Here is a 17,293-nt window from a genome sequence, read left to right as displayed (position 1 = left end):
GTAACTCCGTAGATAGCTCCGGGCCTTCCCCACGTCCAAGTGGGTCTCCAATGTGCCTTCCGGCAAGCCTCTCCCGGACCGCTCCCCGCCGTCTTCACTATCAAGCTTCCGACTGAACCACCACAGGCCTTGTTCTCTTCGGTACACGATGACGGCCACACCACAAACGCGGTTGGTGTGATCTTGCAAGACTACAAGCCCCTTCGATGTACAACAATGGTGCGCGCAAGCACCGTGTAATAAGAGATATGCAAACCTCACTAAACACTAAACCTAAAACTAGAGCAAGCGCATAAACGATGGTCTCAACCTAAGCACTTCGCAAAGTATCTACGCTAATCACCTAATGAATCACTAAGCACTATGCAAGTAGAGATCACTAAAATGGTGTATCACCACCCTTGATATGTTTTCTCAGCTTTCCACTTCTCAAATGGCCGGTTGGAGGGTCTATTTATAAACCCCACCGAGAAAGTAGCCGTTGGGGTGAAACCCAGCTTTCTGCTACTGACCGAACGCTGCTGTCGTCCTGACCGGACGCATCCGGTTGTCCCGACTGTTAGAGCGCGCGTTGATCGGACTCTGGGCCGAGTCCGGTCTCACTTGATCGGACGCGTCCGGTCGCGCTGGCACCGCTCTGGAACCTCTTTGGACTCGATCAGATGTTGTACTTTGTGCGTCCGGTCGTCCAGTGCCGCTGCGTCCGGTCACGCTGAAAATATTACTGTGACGAAGAACAGTGTCATCGGTGTGTCCGGTCACTGCTTCGCTCAGCGTCCGATCACAGCCGTTGACGCCTGCTGTTATCGAGCAACTGATCGGACACGTCCGGTCCCTATAAGAGCCGCGTCCGGTCACTTCTGTCGAGCTCGTTTCTTCGCGATCTTGCGTCCAGGTTGGTTTCCATCTTCGTGTTTGGACTATGCTTAATATCTTAGGTCTTCTCTTGTGCTTCTAGAGTCTTATTTATGATGTTGATCATGGGATCATCATGTCGCCTTCGTCCAAGTTACGTCTTGCACCCTATTAAACTACAAAACAATTAATTATAAATTCATTAGTTCAATTTAATTGTGTTTGTCATCGAACACCAAAATCTAAAGTAAATGGGCCTAGGGTCCATTTTTTTTATAGGAACGTTGTTACAGCGTTAGCAGTTTAGCACTAGACATAACTCATCTCAGAAACACTAGAGAAACATGCTCCGAGTGACTACAATGTCCCCGCAGCTGGTACCAACTGCACTGCACATCGTAGCATACAAGGCGAACCTCATTTTCTCTGGACAGTGAAGTGGAAGCCCATGGGTTCTCGATATTCACCCGTTCCATGGCACCGGAGGCAGTAATCCAGTCCACTACCACCACAAATTCGACACCTGAGAAAGAGTGGTGAGGTTTAGCAGTTAGCACAACCATGGAGAAGAGTACTAAGAACTAAGACTCAATCATGTGTCTCACCATTGTGGCCATTCGCCCTTTGGAAGCATTACCAGATCGGCACGGTTTGTTCTGCCTGTAAATCCCAGACCAAATTTTGATGAGAGAAAACATCACGCCGATGAATGATTGTGGTACAGCAGCATACCACAAGATAACACAGAGATGGACTAAAAGAGACCTCGGCCAAAGCAGTTTCGGCAGTCTATTCTCCCGGTGCCTTTGCAGATGGTGCAAGGAGGATCAGGTCGTTTTGGTCTCTCCCTCCTAACGTTTGACTGCAACCATAATTTCAGTTAGCACATAAAAAGCCAATGTACATAAGACATATTTGGCTTAAGTCTACACAGGTGAAGATATCCTAGGTTTCCTTTTTTTTAGGGTCAACCGGAGGAAAGACTCTCCACCTGAAATTAAATTAAAATGGGAGATGGCCCTAGCTGGCCCAGCATTGGATACTAAAAGCAGCTGTGGCATTTTTCCATGCCAGAGTTTTGTTCAAGGAGATTCTTACATAGGGGATAAAGAGATACACCAGAACTCAACAACTCCAATGTCGTCGTGCGGTAACCGGCACCCCCACAGCCTTCTGTCTACATAGATCTAGATTTGGCCGAGAAATACAACTATACAACGAGAGTTAGCAGATACAGGCACTAACAGGTGAAGATACAGGCACTAACAGGTGAAGAGTATGGCGCATTTCCCAACCTCAATTATTTGGCACATATGCAATGAATAAGAGCCCAGGTGCAGAGGTTAATTTAATTCCTCTACACAAAATATTCGGCCTTCTGTTCAATCCTGGGCACCACCCCTCGACGATACACATACACTCTCACCACTGAGGCTGTGCTCGCTGCTGATGGCTCCTACTTCCTCTGCACCAATGTTTATGCTCCCACTAACTATGCCGATAACCAGAACTTCCTAGATGAACTTCAATCTTGTGCACCCAGTGAAGATGTCCCTTGGATTATTCTCGGGGATTTCAACCTCGCACGTTGCCTGGAGGATAAGAAAAACTCTAATTTCCGTGCCAATGAAGCTGTCATGTTCAATGACACTATCAATTTGCTAGGGCTGATTGAAATCCCCCTCCTTGGACGTGCCTTCACTTGGTCAAACCAGAGAAACTCACCCACCCTTGTCCATCTGGATGGAGACTTTGTCAACAATGCGTAGGATCTGGTCTTCCCCAACACCTCCCTCATCGCCCTAACCAGATTTACCTCAGACCATGTCCCCCTCCTAATTACCGTCTCCTCCCTTCTCCCCAAAGCTCACTGTTTCCTTTTTGAAAAGTTCTGGCTAAAGAATTCCGCCTTTAAGGAGATTGCTGTTGCAGCCTGGAACTCCAGCAGTCATGCCTTGGTCGGGAAACGCTTTGTCTCTGGCTTAAAGCATGCCACTGTGTCTGTGGGTCCTGGGCCAAGACCCACCAGGCTCCAGATCAGCGTGAGGTCGATCTCCACGTCCTCAACATTGCCCTGGATCTTCTCAAAGAGATCCGACCTCTGGAAAATCTTGAAAACGCTCTCTGCAGCTCCACACTGTGCGGTCTCCAGGATGTTCTTCGGGACAAACTCTGCTATTCGCACCAACGCTTCTCCATCCGGCTGGCTTTCAACTGGGATGAAAAGATTTTTCCATGCTTCCGCCTCCGGCTGTAAACGCAAAAATTCGATCATGAGCCTTGAGGATGCTGGGATCGCCCACATCAACCATATGGCCAAGGAGACCATTCTCTCCAATTTCTACTCTTCCTTGTTTGGTGAAAGCGTCCACACGTCTTGGAGGTTCTCTCTTGCTGGCCTCTACCCTTCACCTGCTATGGCTAACCACTCGCTGTCTCACCCCTTTGATATGGAGGAAATTGCGGCTGCTTTGCTTGCCATGGACAGGAACTCTAGCCCCGGCGCTTTGACCTGGCTTTCTACCGTGCTCTCTGGCCTCACCTGAAAAAATGACTTGGTCTGTCTGTTCGATTCCTTCCATGCTGGCTCCCTAAATTTGGACAGCCTCAACCGTGCTCATCTTATCCTGCTGCCGAAGAATGAAGGGGCGAACACGGAGGATGCTTATGGGCCTATCTCGCTTCAGAACTGTCCTATGAAGCTCCTCACCGAAGTCCTTGCCAACCGTCTCCGCTCGGTCATCCCAACCCTGATTGACCCTGACCAAACAGGTTTTGTTTACGGGCGAAACATCGCTGAGAATTTGTCTATGCAGCTTGCTGCTACAAGCGCCAAGCGCCTACTGCAATCCTCAAACTGGATTTCAAAAAGGCGTTCGACTCGGTGTCATGGGCAAGCCTCGATGCCATCCTTTGTGCTAGAGGCTTCGAATCCAAATGGCGTGGATGGATTTCTGACATCCTCCATACGAGCAAGACTGCTGTCATGCTCAACAGCGCGCCTGGAAACTGGATTCGCTGCCGTCAAGGCCTTCGGCAAGGTGACCCTCTCTCCTTACCTCTTCATTATTGTGGCCGATGTGCTGCAGAAACTTCTCTTCAGTGCTTCTGCTCTTGGAGACATCTGTCACCCCATTGTCCACACCCTTCCTTGCCCTGTGCTAGAGTACGCCAACGACACTCTGATCTTAATCAAGGGAGATGTTATCTCTGTGAGATGTCCAAAATGTCTATTGGACGACTTCACTCTCGTCACTGGCCTCTACATTAATTTCCAGAAATCCACATTTATCCCTTTGAATATTGATGGAACTGAGCCACGGTTATGGCTCGGATTTTGGGCTGCTCCATTTCCTCGTTCCCCAACCTTACCTAGGTCTCCTCCTCTCTCCTCACAACCTGAGAGTGTCTGATTATCAGCCACTTATCTCTTCCTCTGACCGATACCTTGCTGGCTGGAAGTCCCGGCTCCTAAGCTATGGTGGCCGGGTGGTGCTTGTAAACGCCATTCTTGGCAGCTTACCGATCCACTATATGCTATCCATGCTCCTCCCCAAGACAGTTAGAGAAACCATTGATGGTAAGCTGGCGGAGCCAAGTAGCCTCTGCAACTCCGTTGGCCACCGCACGATACTCGGCTTCAGCACTGGATCTTGACACTGTGTTCTGGCGCTTCGAAGACCAGGAAACAAGGTTGTCGCCAAGGAACACCGCATAGCCTGAGGTGGACTTGCGAGTGTCCGGACAACCAGCCCAGTCAGCGTCGGTGTAGACGACAAGATCAGTCGAAGTAGACGATCGCAGCAGGAGACCAAGGTGAAGAGTGCCTCGAACGTAGCGAAGAATCCTCTTCAGGGCAGCAAGGTGAGGCTCATGAGGATCATGCATGTGGAGGCAGACTTGCTGAACTACATATGCAATGTCTGAGCGGGTGAACGTAAGGTACTGGAGAGCTCCAGCAAGGCTGCGGAAGTCTATAGCATCAGACACAGGGGCCCCATCAGCTGCAGCAACCTTCGGATTGGTGTCAACTGAAGTGGAGCACGGCTTGCCCTCTGTCATCCCTGCACGTTCTAGAATGTCCAGCATATACTATCGCTGTGAGAGGAGGCCATCACCACTTCGCTGAACCTGCATACCAAGGAAGTGATGCAATGCACCGAGGTCTTTCATGGCGAACTCCTGCTGAAGCGCTGAGATAATCCGCCGAAGAAGACCGGGTGAGGAAGCTGTGAGGACAATGTCATCCATATAGAGCAACAGGTAGGCTGTATCTGATCCACGCTGGTAAATAAAAAGTGAGGTGTCTGACTTGGCTTCCACAAACCCAATAGATAGCAGGAATGAGGCCATCCGGCTGTACCATGCGCGAGGAGCCTACTTCAGGCCGTATAGGGATTTCTTCAGAAGGCAGACAAAGTCCGGGTGAGCTGGATCTTCGAACCCGGACGGCTGCTGGCAATACACAATCTCAGACAGATTGCCATGAAGGAAGGCGTTCTTCACATCTAGCTGGTGGATGGGCCGGCTGCGAGAGTGCGTCAAGGAGAGCACCGTGCGGACAGTAGCGGGCTTCACCACAGGACTGAACGTCTCATCGAAGTCAACACCAGCAGAGGGGGGTGGCGTGGTAGGCGGCAGGCATCCGATAGCCGCTCTTCGACCGCGTGCCCATAGCGTGTTGGTTCGTCACTGGAGTGACAGCAACGGCGCCCTTAGGTAGCGGGGCGGCCGGTGCAGGAGCATCCGGAGCAGGAGGTGTCGGGGCGGCTGGTACAGGAGTAGCCAGCGGTCGGGGTCGATGCGTGTAGTGGTACGTGAAGGCCCGATCCGATCGGAGAGGTGGGAACCCGGGGGGGGGGGGGGGGGGGGGGGGGGGGGTCCTGCGCCTGCACGCAGGGCAGGCGGGATGTAGAGCGGGGAGGCCTCTCTAGGCGTGCTGGGCAGCGCCGTGGCCGCGCGTGGCGCGGTAGGTGTCCCCGACGCCCGCAGCGCTGGTGGAATGTAGAGCGCGGGCGCCGGTGGATCATCAGCATCATCGGCAGGCAGGGGCGCCCCAGGCACAGTCGCAATGGGACCGGCAGGGGCGCTGGAGACATCAGCGGTGCTGGGTGGTGTTCCTGCAGACAAAAACTTGTGCATCGGTCCAATAGGAGGGAGCATAGGGTCAGTAGTATCGTTATCGAGGAACTGTAGGTCCGCTGGAGCACTAGGACCATGGTGCTCAGCAAAGGGAAAGGCCGTTTCATCGAAGATGACGTGCCGGGAGACGATGACTCTATTGGAGGAGAGGTCAAGGCAGCGGTACCCTTTGTGATGAGCGGAATAGTCTAGGAAGACACACAGGACAGACCTAGGGGCGAGTTTGTGGGGTGCAGTAGCCGACATGTTTGGGTAACATTTGCAACCAAAGACTCGTAGATGATCATATGCTGGTGGCTTGTCGAACAGGGCAAGGTGCGGCGTGGAAAACTGTAGAGTCTTGGTAGGCAGGATGTTGAGCGGAACAATGGCTGTAGAGAGGGCCTCTACCCAGTAGGACGGAGGCATGGACGCCTAAAAGAGCAGTGAGCGAACAACATTATTGATGGAGCGAATAATGCATTCATCTTTACCGTTTTGAGACGATGTGTAGGGACAGGACATGCGAAGGTGGATGCCCTGAGCGAGGAAAAACTGACGGGAGCTAGAGTTGTCCAACTCTCTCCCGTTGTCGCACTGAACAGCCTTGACCCGGGCACCAAACTGGGTGGAGGCGTGAGCGATGAAGTGAGCAAGCGTGCTGAAAGTGTCAGATTTAAGCCGCAAAGGAAACGTCCACAAATAATGAGTGCAATCATCAAGTATGACCAAGTAGTATTTATAACCAGAAATGCTGACAACTGGAGAGGTCCATAAATCACAATGTATAAGATCAAACTTGCTAGACGCGCAAGAGGTGGACTCATGAAAGGGCAAACGAACATGACGCCCTAACTGACAAGCATGACATAACTCTGAGCAATCCTGAATATGACAGGAGACACTAGACGCGAGCTTCGACAACGCCTCATGACCGGGGTGGCCAAGACGCCGATGCCACAGCGGGGAGGAAGCCTGGGCGACAAGGGAGTGTGCTGGGGGTAGGCGCAGAGGGTATAGTGGCCCAGAGCTATTGCACCTGACGATCTCGGTCCGAGATGGAAGAACCTTCACAGAACAACCAGCGGGGTCAAACTCAACAGAACAATTATTGTCGGTAGTAAATTGGCGAACAGAGATAAGATTCTTAATAATTTGTGGCGACACAAGGACATTATTAAGACGTAAATTACGAGACAACTCTGTAGAGCCAGTGGCCATGACAGGGAGAAGAGAGCCATTACCGACAACAATGGATAAAGGAGTTGGGTACCGCGGGAGAAGAACATGTGAAAGAGAGGAGGACTGAGATGTCATATGTGAAGTAGCACCTGAGTCGAAGTACCACTCGTTGGACGTAGGAGGGGTCAACGACGTTGTGCTGAAGGCGGAGGCGAGGGCCGTCGGGTCCCAAGAGGGGAGGCCGGCCACCGGGTTGTAATACCCGGGGGCGACCCACTGTCCAGTGCCATCAGGAGTAGGGAGGGCAACGGCCTGCTGGTGAGCAGCAAGGGCGTGCTGCTGCGCATGTTGTTGTGCCTGCTGTTGCGCCTGCAAGTGAGGAGGCACTGGGATGGGTGCCAGCGGTGGACGAGGTCCCCCTGGCCACATCTGAATGGTCCCGGTCCAGGGGTTGTAGATGCTGGGCCATGGCCGCCCGGCTGCTGCTGCATTCTAGCAGGGTGCTGCTGCTGTTGTGCGCCACCAGTGGGGCGTGACACCTGTCCAGGAGGGCCACCGCCGTTGTTGCCTTTGCCGCCACCGCCGCGCTTGCTGCGACGGTTGTTAGGCGGCTTGGAGTTCCCACTAGCGCCCGTGCCGGAGGACGCAGGGGCAGGGCTAGGAGTGGTGGAGGCGGGGAGCGCAGTGGCAGGTGCGTCCTTGCGGGTCTCCATGGTGAGTTCCTCGAGGATGAGGTCGTCACAAGCCTCCAGGAAGGTGGGGAACGGTCGAGCGCGACGAAGGAGCGTCCCAACGTGGCTGAAGCGCTCGTTGAGGCCGCGAATCACGTTGAGGACGAGCGTGCGGTCGGTGACGACCTCGCCAAGGGCCGTGAGATCATCGGCCATCTTTTTCAGCTTGCGGCAGTAGTCGGTGACGGAGAGGTCGCCCTGGACGAAGTTGCGAAACCGCGTCTCGTGGTGGATGGAGCGAGCCTCACGGTTGCCAAGGAACTGCGACTCGACGGCGAGCTAGGCATGCTGAGCGATGGAGCCCTGGGCGGAGATGATCTCGCCAAGGTCGTCGGTGAGCGTGGCGACGATCCAAGACTTGACGACGCAGTCCATCCAGGCCCAATCAGGAGGAATTGGGGCTGGAGGTTCCTCTCGAACGTGATCCTGGAGGGAGAACTTGCCGAGGATGAGAAGAAACTGATCACGCCAGCGGTTGAAGTTACCAGAATCGACATCGAGGATGGTGGTGACGTGGTTCCGGATGTTGCTGATCGCAACAGCCTGAGCATAGAGCTGCAGAAGGGCAACGACCTCGTGATGCAGCATGGCAGCCCGAAGATCGGGTGGCGACGCTGAAGTGCCTCCAGGTGCGGCGCCAGAGGGTTCCGGAGCAACAGCGGCAGCAGCGGCCGCCCGCTCCTTGGCAGCGCGCGCCAGTGCCTCACTAGCGTGCTGGGCGGCGGCGTCACGATCCTTAGTCGCGGCTGTGGCCTCCTCCTCAGCTTGTAGGGCGCGTGCTAGGGCAGCATCACGCGCAGCCTGATGCTCGCGTTCAAGACGTTGAGCAGCGGCGGCAGCCTCATTGGCCTTCTCCACGTCGAGGCGTTAGGCGACGGCGTTTGCCTGGATGGTGGCAGAGGAGGCGTCCAGATCGTCCCCAGTCCTGGGGGTTGCTGGAGGGGTGGAGAGCATGGTGGCGCAGCACAGTGGGTACCGGCGCGCGGAGGGGCACAGCGCGGCGAGGGCCGGCGCGCGTGGAGTGGGCAGCGGAAGAGGAGACCTAAACCTAGGCGGCTGATACCATAAGAGCGAATAGGTCTCAGGAATTGATTGATAGATTAGCAGCAGTACAGGGTGCAATATATAGGCAAGGATCAATAGGGTTTATAGAAACACCCAATCAACGGTGACCTTGCCTTATCAATGTAATCTATCTATCTTATCCCCTAAGACAGCCAGCCTAATAGGCTAGGCGCCAGGCCCAAGGCCAGCCCATTAGGGCGCCTATTCTAACAGGGACTGCAGACTTCCTGGGAATGTTAAGTTCTTTCTGCAAAAACGGTCCTAGAATCCTTGAAGCCGGGGATTACATCTTCATCTCCTGCAGCTGCGCTCGAAGGGTCTGAAGTTGTCTCCCTATTCCAGTGTCGCCTGGTGACCAGCGCCAGCCCTGACTCACTGGGGAGGGCCTCGATCTATTAGAATGAGGTTTAGAGGGTTAATGGGCTGGCCACATGGGCCTAGGCGCCCAGGGGGTTTGATGGTTGATGATTGAGTATCACGCAAGGATCTCCGTTGATTGGGTACTTGATTCTATAAACCCTAGGATATCCTACATATTGTACACCCTGTACAATCTCACTAACCAATCCATTCTATTCCCGAGCATATCTTCCTTCATGGTATCACAAGTCCGGGTCTCCGCCCCGATTCCCTTTCCGCTGCCCTAGCGCGCCTCCGGGGCCGCGCCCTCCTTCCTGCACGCCTTTCTCCCTTGCCCTCGCGCCGGCCTCCTCGCTGCGCTGCGATGCCTGGGACTCCTCCGCTCACCCTGCGCGCGGCCACTGCTGCCGCCGCCGCTGCCACGGCCTCTGCTTCCGCGGTAGTTGAGCACCCCGTCGATCCCAACGCCCAAGCCAAGGCCGCTGCCCAGGCCAAGGCCGACGTCGAAGCCGCTGCGCTTGAGCGCGCGGCCGCCCGGAAGGCTGCACGCGATGCTGCCCTATCACGCTCCGCCGCCGCCGAGCAGGAAGCCAAGACCGCCGCTACCGAGCGCGATGCCATGGCTCGTGCTGAACAGGAGCATGCCAACGACGAGGCGCCCTCCGACAACGAACCCCCATCAGACGGTGAGGATGATCGCGCCTCCCACCACACCGACCTTCATAAAGCCCTGCTTCTCCAAGAGGCTGCTGCCATCGCCAACCTCCATACCCAAGCAGTGGCTATCCAGAACATCCGGAATCTCATCACCGTCGTCCTCGACCTCAACTCCGACAACTACAATCGGTGGTGCGATCAATTCCTTCTCGCTGTTGGCTGTTGGGAAGTACTCCCTTCAGCATCACGTCCTCGAGGACGCTCTGGCACCTGGCTACCCCGACTGGGCGCGCATGGACTGCGTCGTCAAGTCGTGGATCCAAGTGACCGTCACCGACGACTTGGCCAAGACGATCTCGGGCCAGAACTCCACTGCTCGCGCCGCCTGGCGTGCTATTGAGTCGCAGTTCTTCAGCAACCGCGAGACGCGCGCCCTCTACCTTGACGCCAAGTTCCGGAACTTCGTCCAAGGTGATTTGTCCATCACGGACTACTGCAGGGAGCTCAAGCGCATGGCGGACATGCTTGGGAACTTGGGTGAGGTCGTCACTGATCGATCCCTTGTGCTCAACCTCATCTAGGGTCTGAACGAGAAGTTCAAGTCGATCGCCATGCACCTCCGGCGCGGCTGCCCCTTCCCCTCGTTCCTTGACGCCAAGGCTGACCTACTGCTGGAGGAACTCACCATGGAGAACCAAGCGCCCTCCCAGCAGACCGCCCTTGTCGCATCCTCCGCCGGCTCGCGACCACCGCCCCGCGCCCTCCTGCTGTCCAGCAGCCCAGCACGGGCGGCTCGGGCTCCAGGGGCACGTCTGCTCCCTCCAAGAGCCGCCGCAGCAAACGCGGTGGCAAGCACGATGGCTCTGGATAGCAGCCCGGCAGCCAATCGGCGGCTGCCGGCTCTTCGATCGGCGGGCAGTCCAAGCACACCGGCGGCGCACCGTGGCCTTCTTTCCACAATCCGTGGGCTGGGGCCATCCAGATGTGGCCTGGCCCGCGGCCTTCGCTGGCCCCTCTTCCGCCGCGCCCACCTCAGCAGTAGGCGCTACTGGCACAGCAGCAGGTACTGTTGGCGTAGCAGCAGCCTCTTCTCCAGCCAGCTACAGCTGGCCCTGCGTGGACGTGGCCGGCCAGTGGACTGCTCCAGTCGGTCAGTGGACTCCTCCTGGGTTCTACAACCCCATGGCTGGCCTTCCCTCCTGGGACCAGCCCTCCCTCGCGTCGACTTTCAGCACCATAACCCTGAATCAGACCTAGAATAACGAATGGTACTTCGACTCAGGTGCTTCCTCTCACATGACCTCACATTCCGGTACTCTTTCACACATTGTTCCTTTGCGGTATCCTACTCCTTCGTCCATTGTTGTTGGTAACGGTTCCTTACTTCCTTACTTCCCGTTACAGCCACTGGCATTACAGTTATTCCTCCTCCTTTACATCTTAATAATGTTTTGGTCTCACCATAACTTATTAAGAATCTTATTTCTGTTCGCCAGTTTACTATTGACAACAATTGCTCTGTTGAGTTTGACCTGACTGTTTGTTCTGTGAAGGATCTACAGTCTCGGAACGTGATCGTCAGGTGCAATAGCTCCGAGCCATTGTACCCTCTTCATCTGCCAACTGCACACTCCCTGGTCGCCGCCTCTGGGTCTGCACTCTGGCATCGCCGTCTCGGTCATCCTGGACACGAGGCGCTCTCCAAGCTAGCGTCGTCTGGTCTTCCTACCTGTCGTCATGATACTAGTTCCTCGCTTTGTCATGCATGTCAGTTAGGCCGCCATGTACGTCTTCCATTTCATGTGTCAGCATCTCGAGCGTCCAATAATTTTGATCTTATACATTGTGATCTGTGGACTCCACCAGTTCTTAGTGTTTCGGGCTATAAATATTATTTGGTTATCCTCGATGATTGCTCTCATTATTTATGGGTGTTTCCTTTAAAACTCAAATCTGACGCTTTCTCCACGCTTACTAATTTCATTGCCCCTACGTGTCCACCCAATTCGGCACCACCCTCAAGGCAGTCTAGTGCGACAAGGGATGGGAGTTTGACAACTCTAGTTCCCGCACTTTCTTCCTCTCCCATGGTGTTCACCTTCGCATGTCACGCCCCTACACCTCGCCCCAAAACGGTAAGGCTGAGCGCATCATCCGTTCCATCAACAATGTTGTTCGCTGCCTTCTGTTTCAGGCGTCCCTTCCACCCTCCTTCTAGGTCGAAGCCCTGCAGACAGCCACCTACCTCATCAACATTCTGCCCACCAAGACGCTTAGATCCTCCACCCCGCACCATGCCCTTCTTGGGACTACTCCCTCCTATGATCATCTTCGTGTCTTCGGTTGCAAATGCTACCCCAACCTGTCTGCTACAGCTTCTCCCCGGTCCACCATGTGTGTTTTTCTGGGATACTCTGCTCATCATAAAGGATACCGCTGCCTTGACCTCTCTTCCAACAGATTGATCATCTCTCGTCATGTTGTCTTCGACGAGTCGGTTTTTCCCTATGCTGAGCGCGGCTCTTTCTCTTCGCCGGCGGACTTTGATTTTTTGGATGTGACTGACTATGTGCCAGCTCCCATTGGGTCCGCACAAAGCTTCCTCCTTGCAGGTTCTGGTGCTCCTCCCGCACAGCCACGTGCGGCACCCGGTTCGGCTGGTCCAACAGCGCTTGATGAGCTCCCAGCCGGCCCCTCTACGAGCTTGGACACGGCTGGTTCAGCAGCACTTGAAGCGCTCCCAGCCGGTTCTTCGCCCGCACAGCCACGTGCTGCGGCACCCAGCGCCCGGGGTCCCCCGCCTGGGTTCCCAACCCTGGCCGAATCTCCTTCACCACGCGGCCCTCCGCCAGGTTTTGCGGTGGCGCCAGCAGCATCGGCGCCCAGTCCTCAGCAGTGGGTTGCCCCGGCACGTGTCATCAAGCACGTCTACTCGTGCCGGAGCCGCCCCACTGCTCCCGTGCTCCCTGCCGGCAGTCCCTCGCCGGCTACCCACAGCACGCCATTGGCTCCGTCGGCTCCTGCCAGCAGCTCTTCACCGTTGTTGCCTACGGGTCCAGCACCGCTGCCCAAGGGCGTCGTTCCAGTTCCTCCTGTCACCAACCAGCACACCATGACCACACGCGTGAAAACCGGTTTTCGGATTCCCTCCGTCTACCACGCCGCGCCACTGTCGCCTGTGCCGAAGACCTATCGCCAATGTTCGCCCAAACGGCCTAAACGGCCGATTAAACGGCCACTAAACGGTAAACGGTGGTAAACTGTTGTGTTTATGGAGTAAACAGAAATTAAACGGTTGACCATTTAAACGGTCAAAAAAACAGAAAAAAACAGTCTAAACGGCCTAAACGGAACGGAGATAAACGGTATTAAACGGGCTAAACAGCTGTTTAAACGGTTGTTTAGATGAACACGAGGTAAATCTACTTCAGTTTTGTATGGATAAATTTGTATACTTAAGTTTATTATATTTATAAATGTGTACACTTGATATGTTACGTGCATAAATATCTATATTTGGTTCTTTTCACATGCATAAATATATATACATATCAAAATAATTAATTTTTACTCGGATAAATATGTATAAATGCTAGAATACTTGATTTTTTACATGCACATATGTAATTATATGTATTTTTTAAAAAGTACAAAATCGTTTAGACCGTTTAACTTCGTTTAAACACCGTGTAAACAGCCTAGACGCTAAACGAAGGGCGACCGTGTAAAGACCGTTTACCGTTTAGGAAAACATTGCCTATCGCAGTGCGCTTGCCGATCCAAATTGGTGCACTGCTATGGACGAGGAACATGCTGCTTTGTTGCAGAATCACACATGGGATCTGGTGCCGCGCCCCTCTCGGGCCAATGTGGTCACAGGCAAGTGGATCTTCAAGCACAAGTTTCATGCTGATGGCTCTCTCGAGCGATACAAGGCACGCTGGGTTCTTCGTGGATTCACCCAGCGGCCTAGAGTGGACTTCGATGAGACCTTCAGTCCCGTGGTGAAGCCGGCTACTGTTCGCACAGTGCTCTCTCTGGCCCTCTCGCGTCGATGGCCTGTCCACCAACTAGATGTGAAGAATGCCTTCTTGCACGGCACCTTGACTGAGACAGTTTATTGCGTACAACCGTCTGGTTTTGAAGACCCTACTCATTCTGACTTTGTCTGTTGTCTCAACAAGTCTCTCTATGGATTGAAACAGGCTCCTCGTGCTTGGTACAGTTGGTTTGCTACGTATTTGGTCTCCCTTGGATTTGTTGAAGCTAAGTCAGACACCTCGCTTTTTGTCTATCAGCGCGGATCCGATACTGCATATCTCCTGCTCTATGTTGATGACATCATCCTCACCGCTTCCTCACCCGGTCTTCTTCGGTGGATTATCTTGGCTCTCCAGCGGGAATTCTCTATGAAAGACCTCGGTGAACTGCATCACTTCCTTGGTATGCATGTTTAGCGTTGTGGCGATGGTCTTCTCCTTTCTCAGAGGCAGTACATGATGGATATCCTCGCTCGCGCTGGGATGGCAGAATGCAAGCCGTGCTCTACTCCAGTCGACACCAATCCCAAGGTCTCCACTGCTCAAGGCGCGACAGTGGCAGATGCCTATGATTTTCGCAGTATCGCTGGTGCCTTACAGTACTTAACGTTCACTCGGCCAGATATTGCATATGTTGTTCAACAGATCTTCCTTCACATGCACGATCCTTGTGAGCCTCATCTCGCGACGCTCAAACGGATTCTTCACTATGTTCGAGGCACTCTTCACTTGGGGCTCCTGCTGCGACCATCTTCGTCGCCTGATCTTGTTGTCTACACTGATGCTGATTGGGCTGGTTGTCCGAATACGCGCAAGTCCACCTCGAGCTATGCTGTGTTTCTTGGTGACAATCTCATCTCCTGGTCCTCCAAGCGTTAGAGCACCGTCTCAAGATCCAGTGCTGAGGCTGAGTATCGCGCAATGGCTAATGGTGTAGCCGAGGCTGCCTGGCTGCGTCAGCTCCTTCAGGAACTCCATACCCCTCTTCGCCATGCCACGCTGGTCTATTGTGACAACATCAACGCGGTCTACATGTCCTCCAACCCGATTCAGCGTCAGCGCACCAAGCACATTGAGATCGACCTCCACTTCGTTCGGGAACGGGTTGCCGTTGGTGATGTGCGTGTCCTTCATGTACCAACATCGTCGCAGTATGCTGATATCTTCACCAAAGGTCTTCTTTCTTCAGTCTTCACGGAGTTCAGGTCCAGTCTGAACGTGCGCAGTGGCTGACGATCAGACTGCGGGGGCGTGTTAGAATGAGGTTTAGAGGGTTAATGGGCTGGTCACATGGGCCTAGGTGCCCAAGGGGTTTGATGGTTGATGATTGAGTATTAGGCAATGATCTCCGTTGATTGGGTACTTGATTGTATAAACCCTAGGATATCCTTGCCTACATATTGTACACTCTATACAATCTCACTAATCAATCCATTCTATTCCCGAGCATATCTTCCTTCACGATCTACCCTCCTCTGTCCGCTTGGATATGATTTTGATCATCCTGTGGTGTCTCCGAAACGCTCGGAACGGTTTGCTTTTTTATGACCAGAATGACACACATGTGATTCGTGCTGCTGTTAGAGAAGCGGACTTCTGTGCTTGCAGATACATGATAAGGCTGATATCAAGACATGGAGAGACTACCTTCTTTGCTGTAACTCTCTGAGTTGATTCTCTCTCTCCCTCTCATGTATCTCCGCCTTGGCCTGTCAGGGGATATATGTTTGCTGTAGGCTGTCAGCCCTGTTTTCGCTCAATGAAATACAAGTAGGTGGAGCCTGCTCCCCCAAATTGACCGGAAAAATATATGTTCGGTAAAGCCTGAGAAGTAACTGTTCTCTGGAGCCTGTTAAACTAAACTAAAGACATGGCTTTTGTTAAAGCATAGGCTGCTGTATATTCACCTCCTTTTAGCTCTGAATGCCAAGAGACATATGGCACTGACAGTCGGACAGGAAAAAAGCATGGGGGCATTTCCCCACCTTGATTATTTGGCAAATAGCAACAAATTGGTGCCCCCAAGTGCAGAGGTTAATTTGGTACACAAGATTTCATCCTAAAGAAAAATGCAGATGCTGCCCCAATTCATAAGAGTACCGCAAGAGTTCAGCAAAACCACGAATCACTAAGCATTTAAATCTGTTAAACAAGCTAAACTATGGACTTGACTTCTGTTAATTGTCTGAAAACAGGCTGCTGTATATTCATCTTCTCTATATGGACCTACATATTCCTCTTTGTACAATCTAGTTTCATTAGCCTCTCCCTCTCCTATCTACTTTGTTTTTATTCGGTGTATAGCTGTAACCACAACACGATTATGTCCAATCAAAAGAAACATTGCAACAAGAGCAAAGCGTCTGATTTGTATAGCTACAATAGCAGTTGAATCATCAGAGCATTTGTTTTTGAGAGTGTGTACAATGCATAGTAGCGCAAGAAGTGCCTGATGATTCGTTCAAAAATAAGTGCATAAATAATCAGCAGCGGTTAATTTGCGCAACATCCATTACCCCGAGTTTCAGAGAAGTTAAAAAAAAACTGCAAGAACCAATCCATCAATCTCTTTTCTGGATGTAATTTTGGATTCTGGCTGTTTGTGCAGCACACAGACCAATTAAAAGAAACGCCTTGCTCCCACACGCTGTACAGTAAAAGGATAACAGGAAGCTACGGCAACCAAGGCTCAGCTACGTCTCTCCCCCACCTAGCAGGCGTACGACGAATTGCGAACGTGAACAGAACCGAGCACCAAGCAGGACAAGTGGGAGAGACCAATACCTCAGTGCGGACGATCCACGACGACTTCGATACGCCCAGTCGCTTCGGGGCGCCTTGAACCCCGGCGAGGGAGCTCGAGGGAGCCTGAGCCGAAGGCGACCCCAGGCACCCGGGGCCGGTCCTCGGCGCCGCAGCCATGGGCAGTGACTGGCCAAAGGCTGCGGTTTCGAGTAGTGGGTTCTGGACTGTCCGTTCATCTCGAAAATGAATTTTCTTCGGAGTTATCCTTGCACAGCGACTGCGGGCCGGCCTGGCGGCCTGCGTGGGCTCTCGACATCTCTATGTCTAGACTAGAATTTTTCTATTTTGGCTCATTAAAAACTATTATTTAAACAGAGCATCTCACAAACATTTTTAGAACTAGCCTATTTACGCGCAAAATATCATAGTGTGACTCGACATTATAGTCATAATGTATTGGCGTGACCAAATGGATATGCTAACGTCATTATAACATTTAATTCCACATGTATTTAGGGCCACTTTGGATGCCAAAAT

The 17,293-nt window shown here is 53.0% G+C and overlaps 1 protein-coding gene across 1 annotated transcript; it reads right to left on the bottom strand.

Annotated features, from left to right (window-relative positions):
* Positions 1–1,066: 1,066 nt before the first annotated feature.
* LOC136494740 (uncharacterized) lies at positions 1,067–16,975 on the bottom strand. The gene is made up of 4 exons (XM_066490917.1): positions 16,796–16,975; positions 1,621–1,717; positions 1,461–1,515; positions 1,067–1,378 (listed from the first exon to the last, which is right to left on the bottom strand). The coding sequence occupies exons 1-4, from the start codon at positions 16,931–16,933 to the stop codon at positions 1,273–1,275; spliced, it is 396 nt and encodes a 131-aa protein (XP_066347014.1). The 5' UTR covers positions 16,934–16,975; the 3' UTR covers positions 1,067–1,272.
* Between the last annotated feature and the right edge of the window lie 318 nt (positions 16,976–17,293).

Source organism: Miscanthus floridulus, chromosome 11, assembly GCF_019320115.1.
Source record: "Miscanthus floridulus cultivar M001 chromosome 11, ASM1932011v1, whole genome shotgun sequence".
NCBI classification, from domain to species: Eukaryota; Viridiplantae; Streptophyta; class Magnoliopsida; order Poales; family Poaceae; genus Miscanthus; species Miscanthus floridulus.
This window is presented reverse-complemented; position numbering and strand designations above follow the sequence as displayed.

What these genes read in the sequence shown, in the direction of transcription:
- LOC136494740 (XM_066490917.1), bottom strand. Translation starts at nt 16,933, where the DNA reads ATGGCTGCGGCGCCGAGGACCGGCCCCGGGTGCCTGGGGTCGCCTTCG. An exon ending in CCGAAACTGCTTTGGCCGAG is followed by an intron (nt 1,516 to 1,620) that starts GTCTCTTTTAGT and finishes TGGGATTTACAG; the next exon opens with GCAGAACAAACCGTGCCGAT. An exon ending in AAGGGCGAATGGCCACAATG is followed by an intron (nt 1,379 to 1,460) that starts GTGAGACACATG and finishes ACTCTTTCTCAG; the next exon opens with GTGTCGAATTTGTGGTGGTA.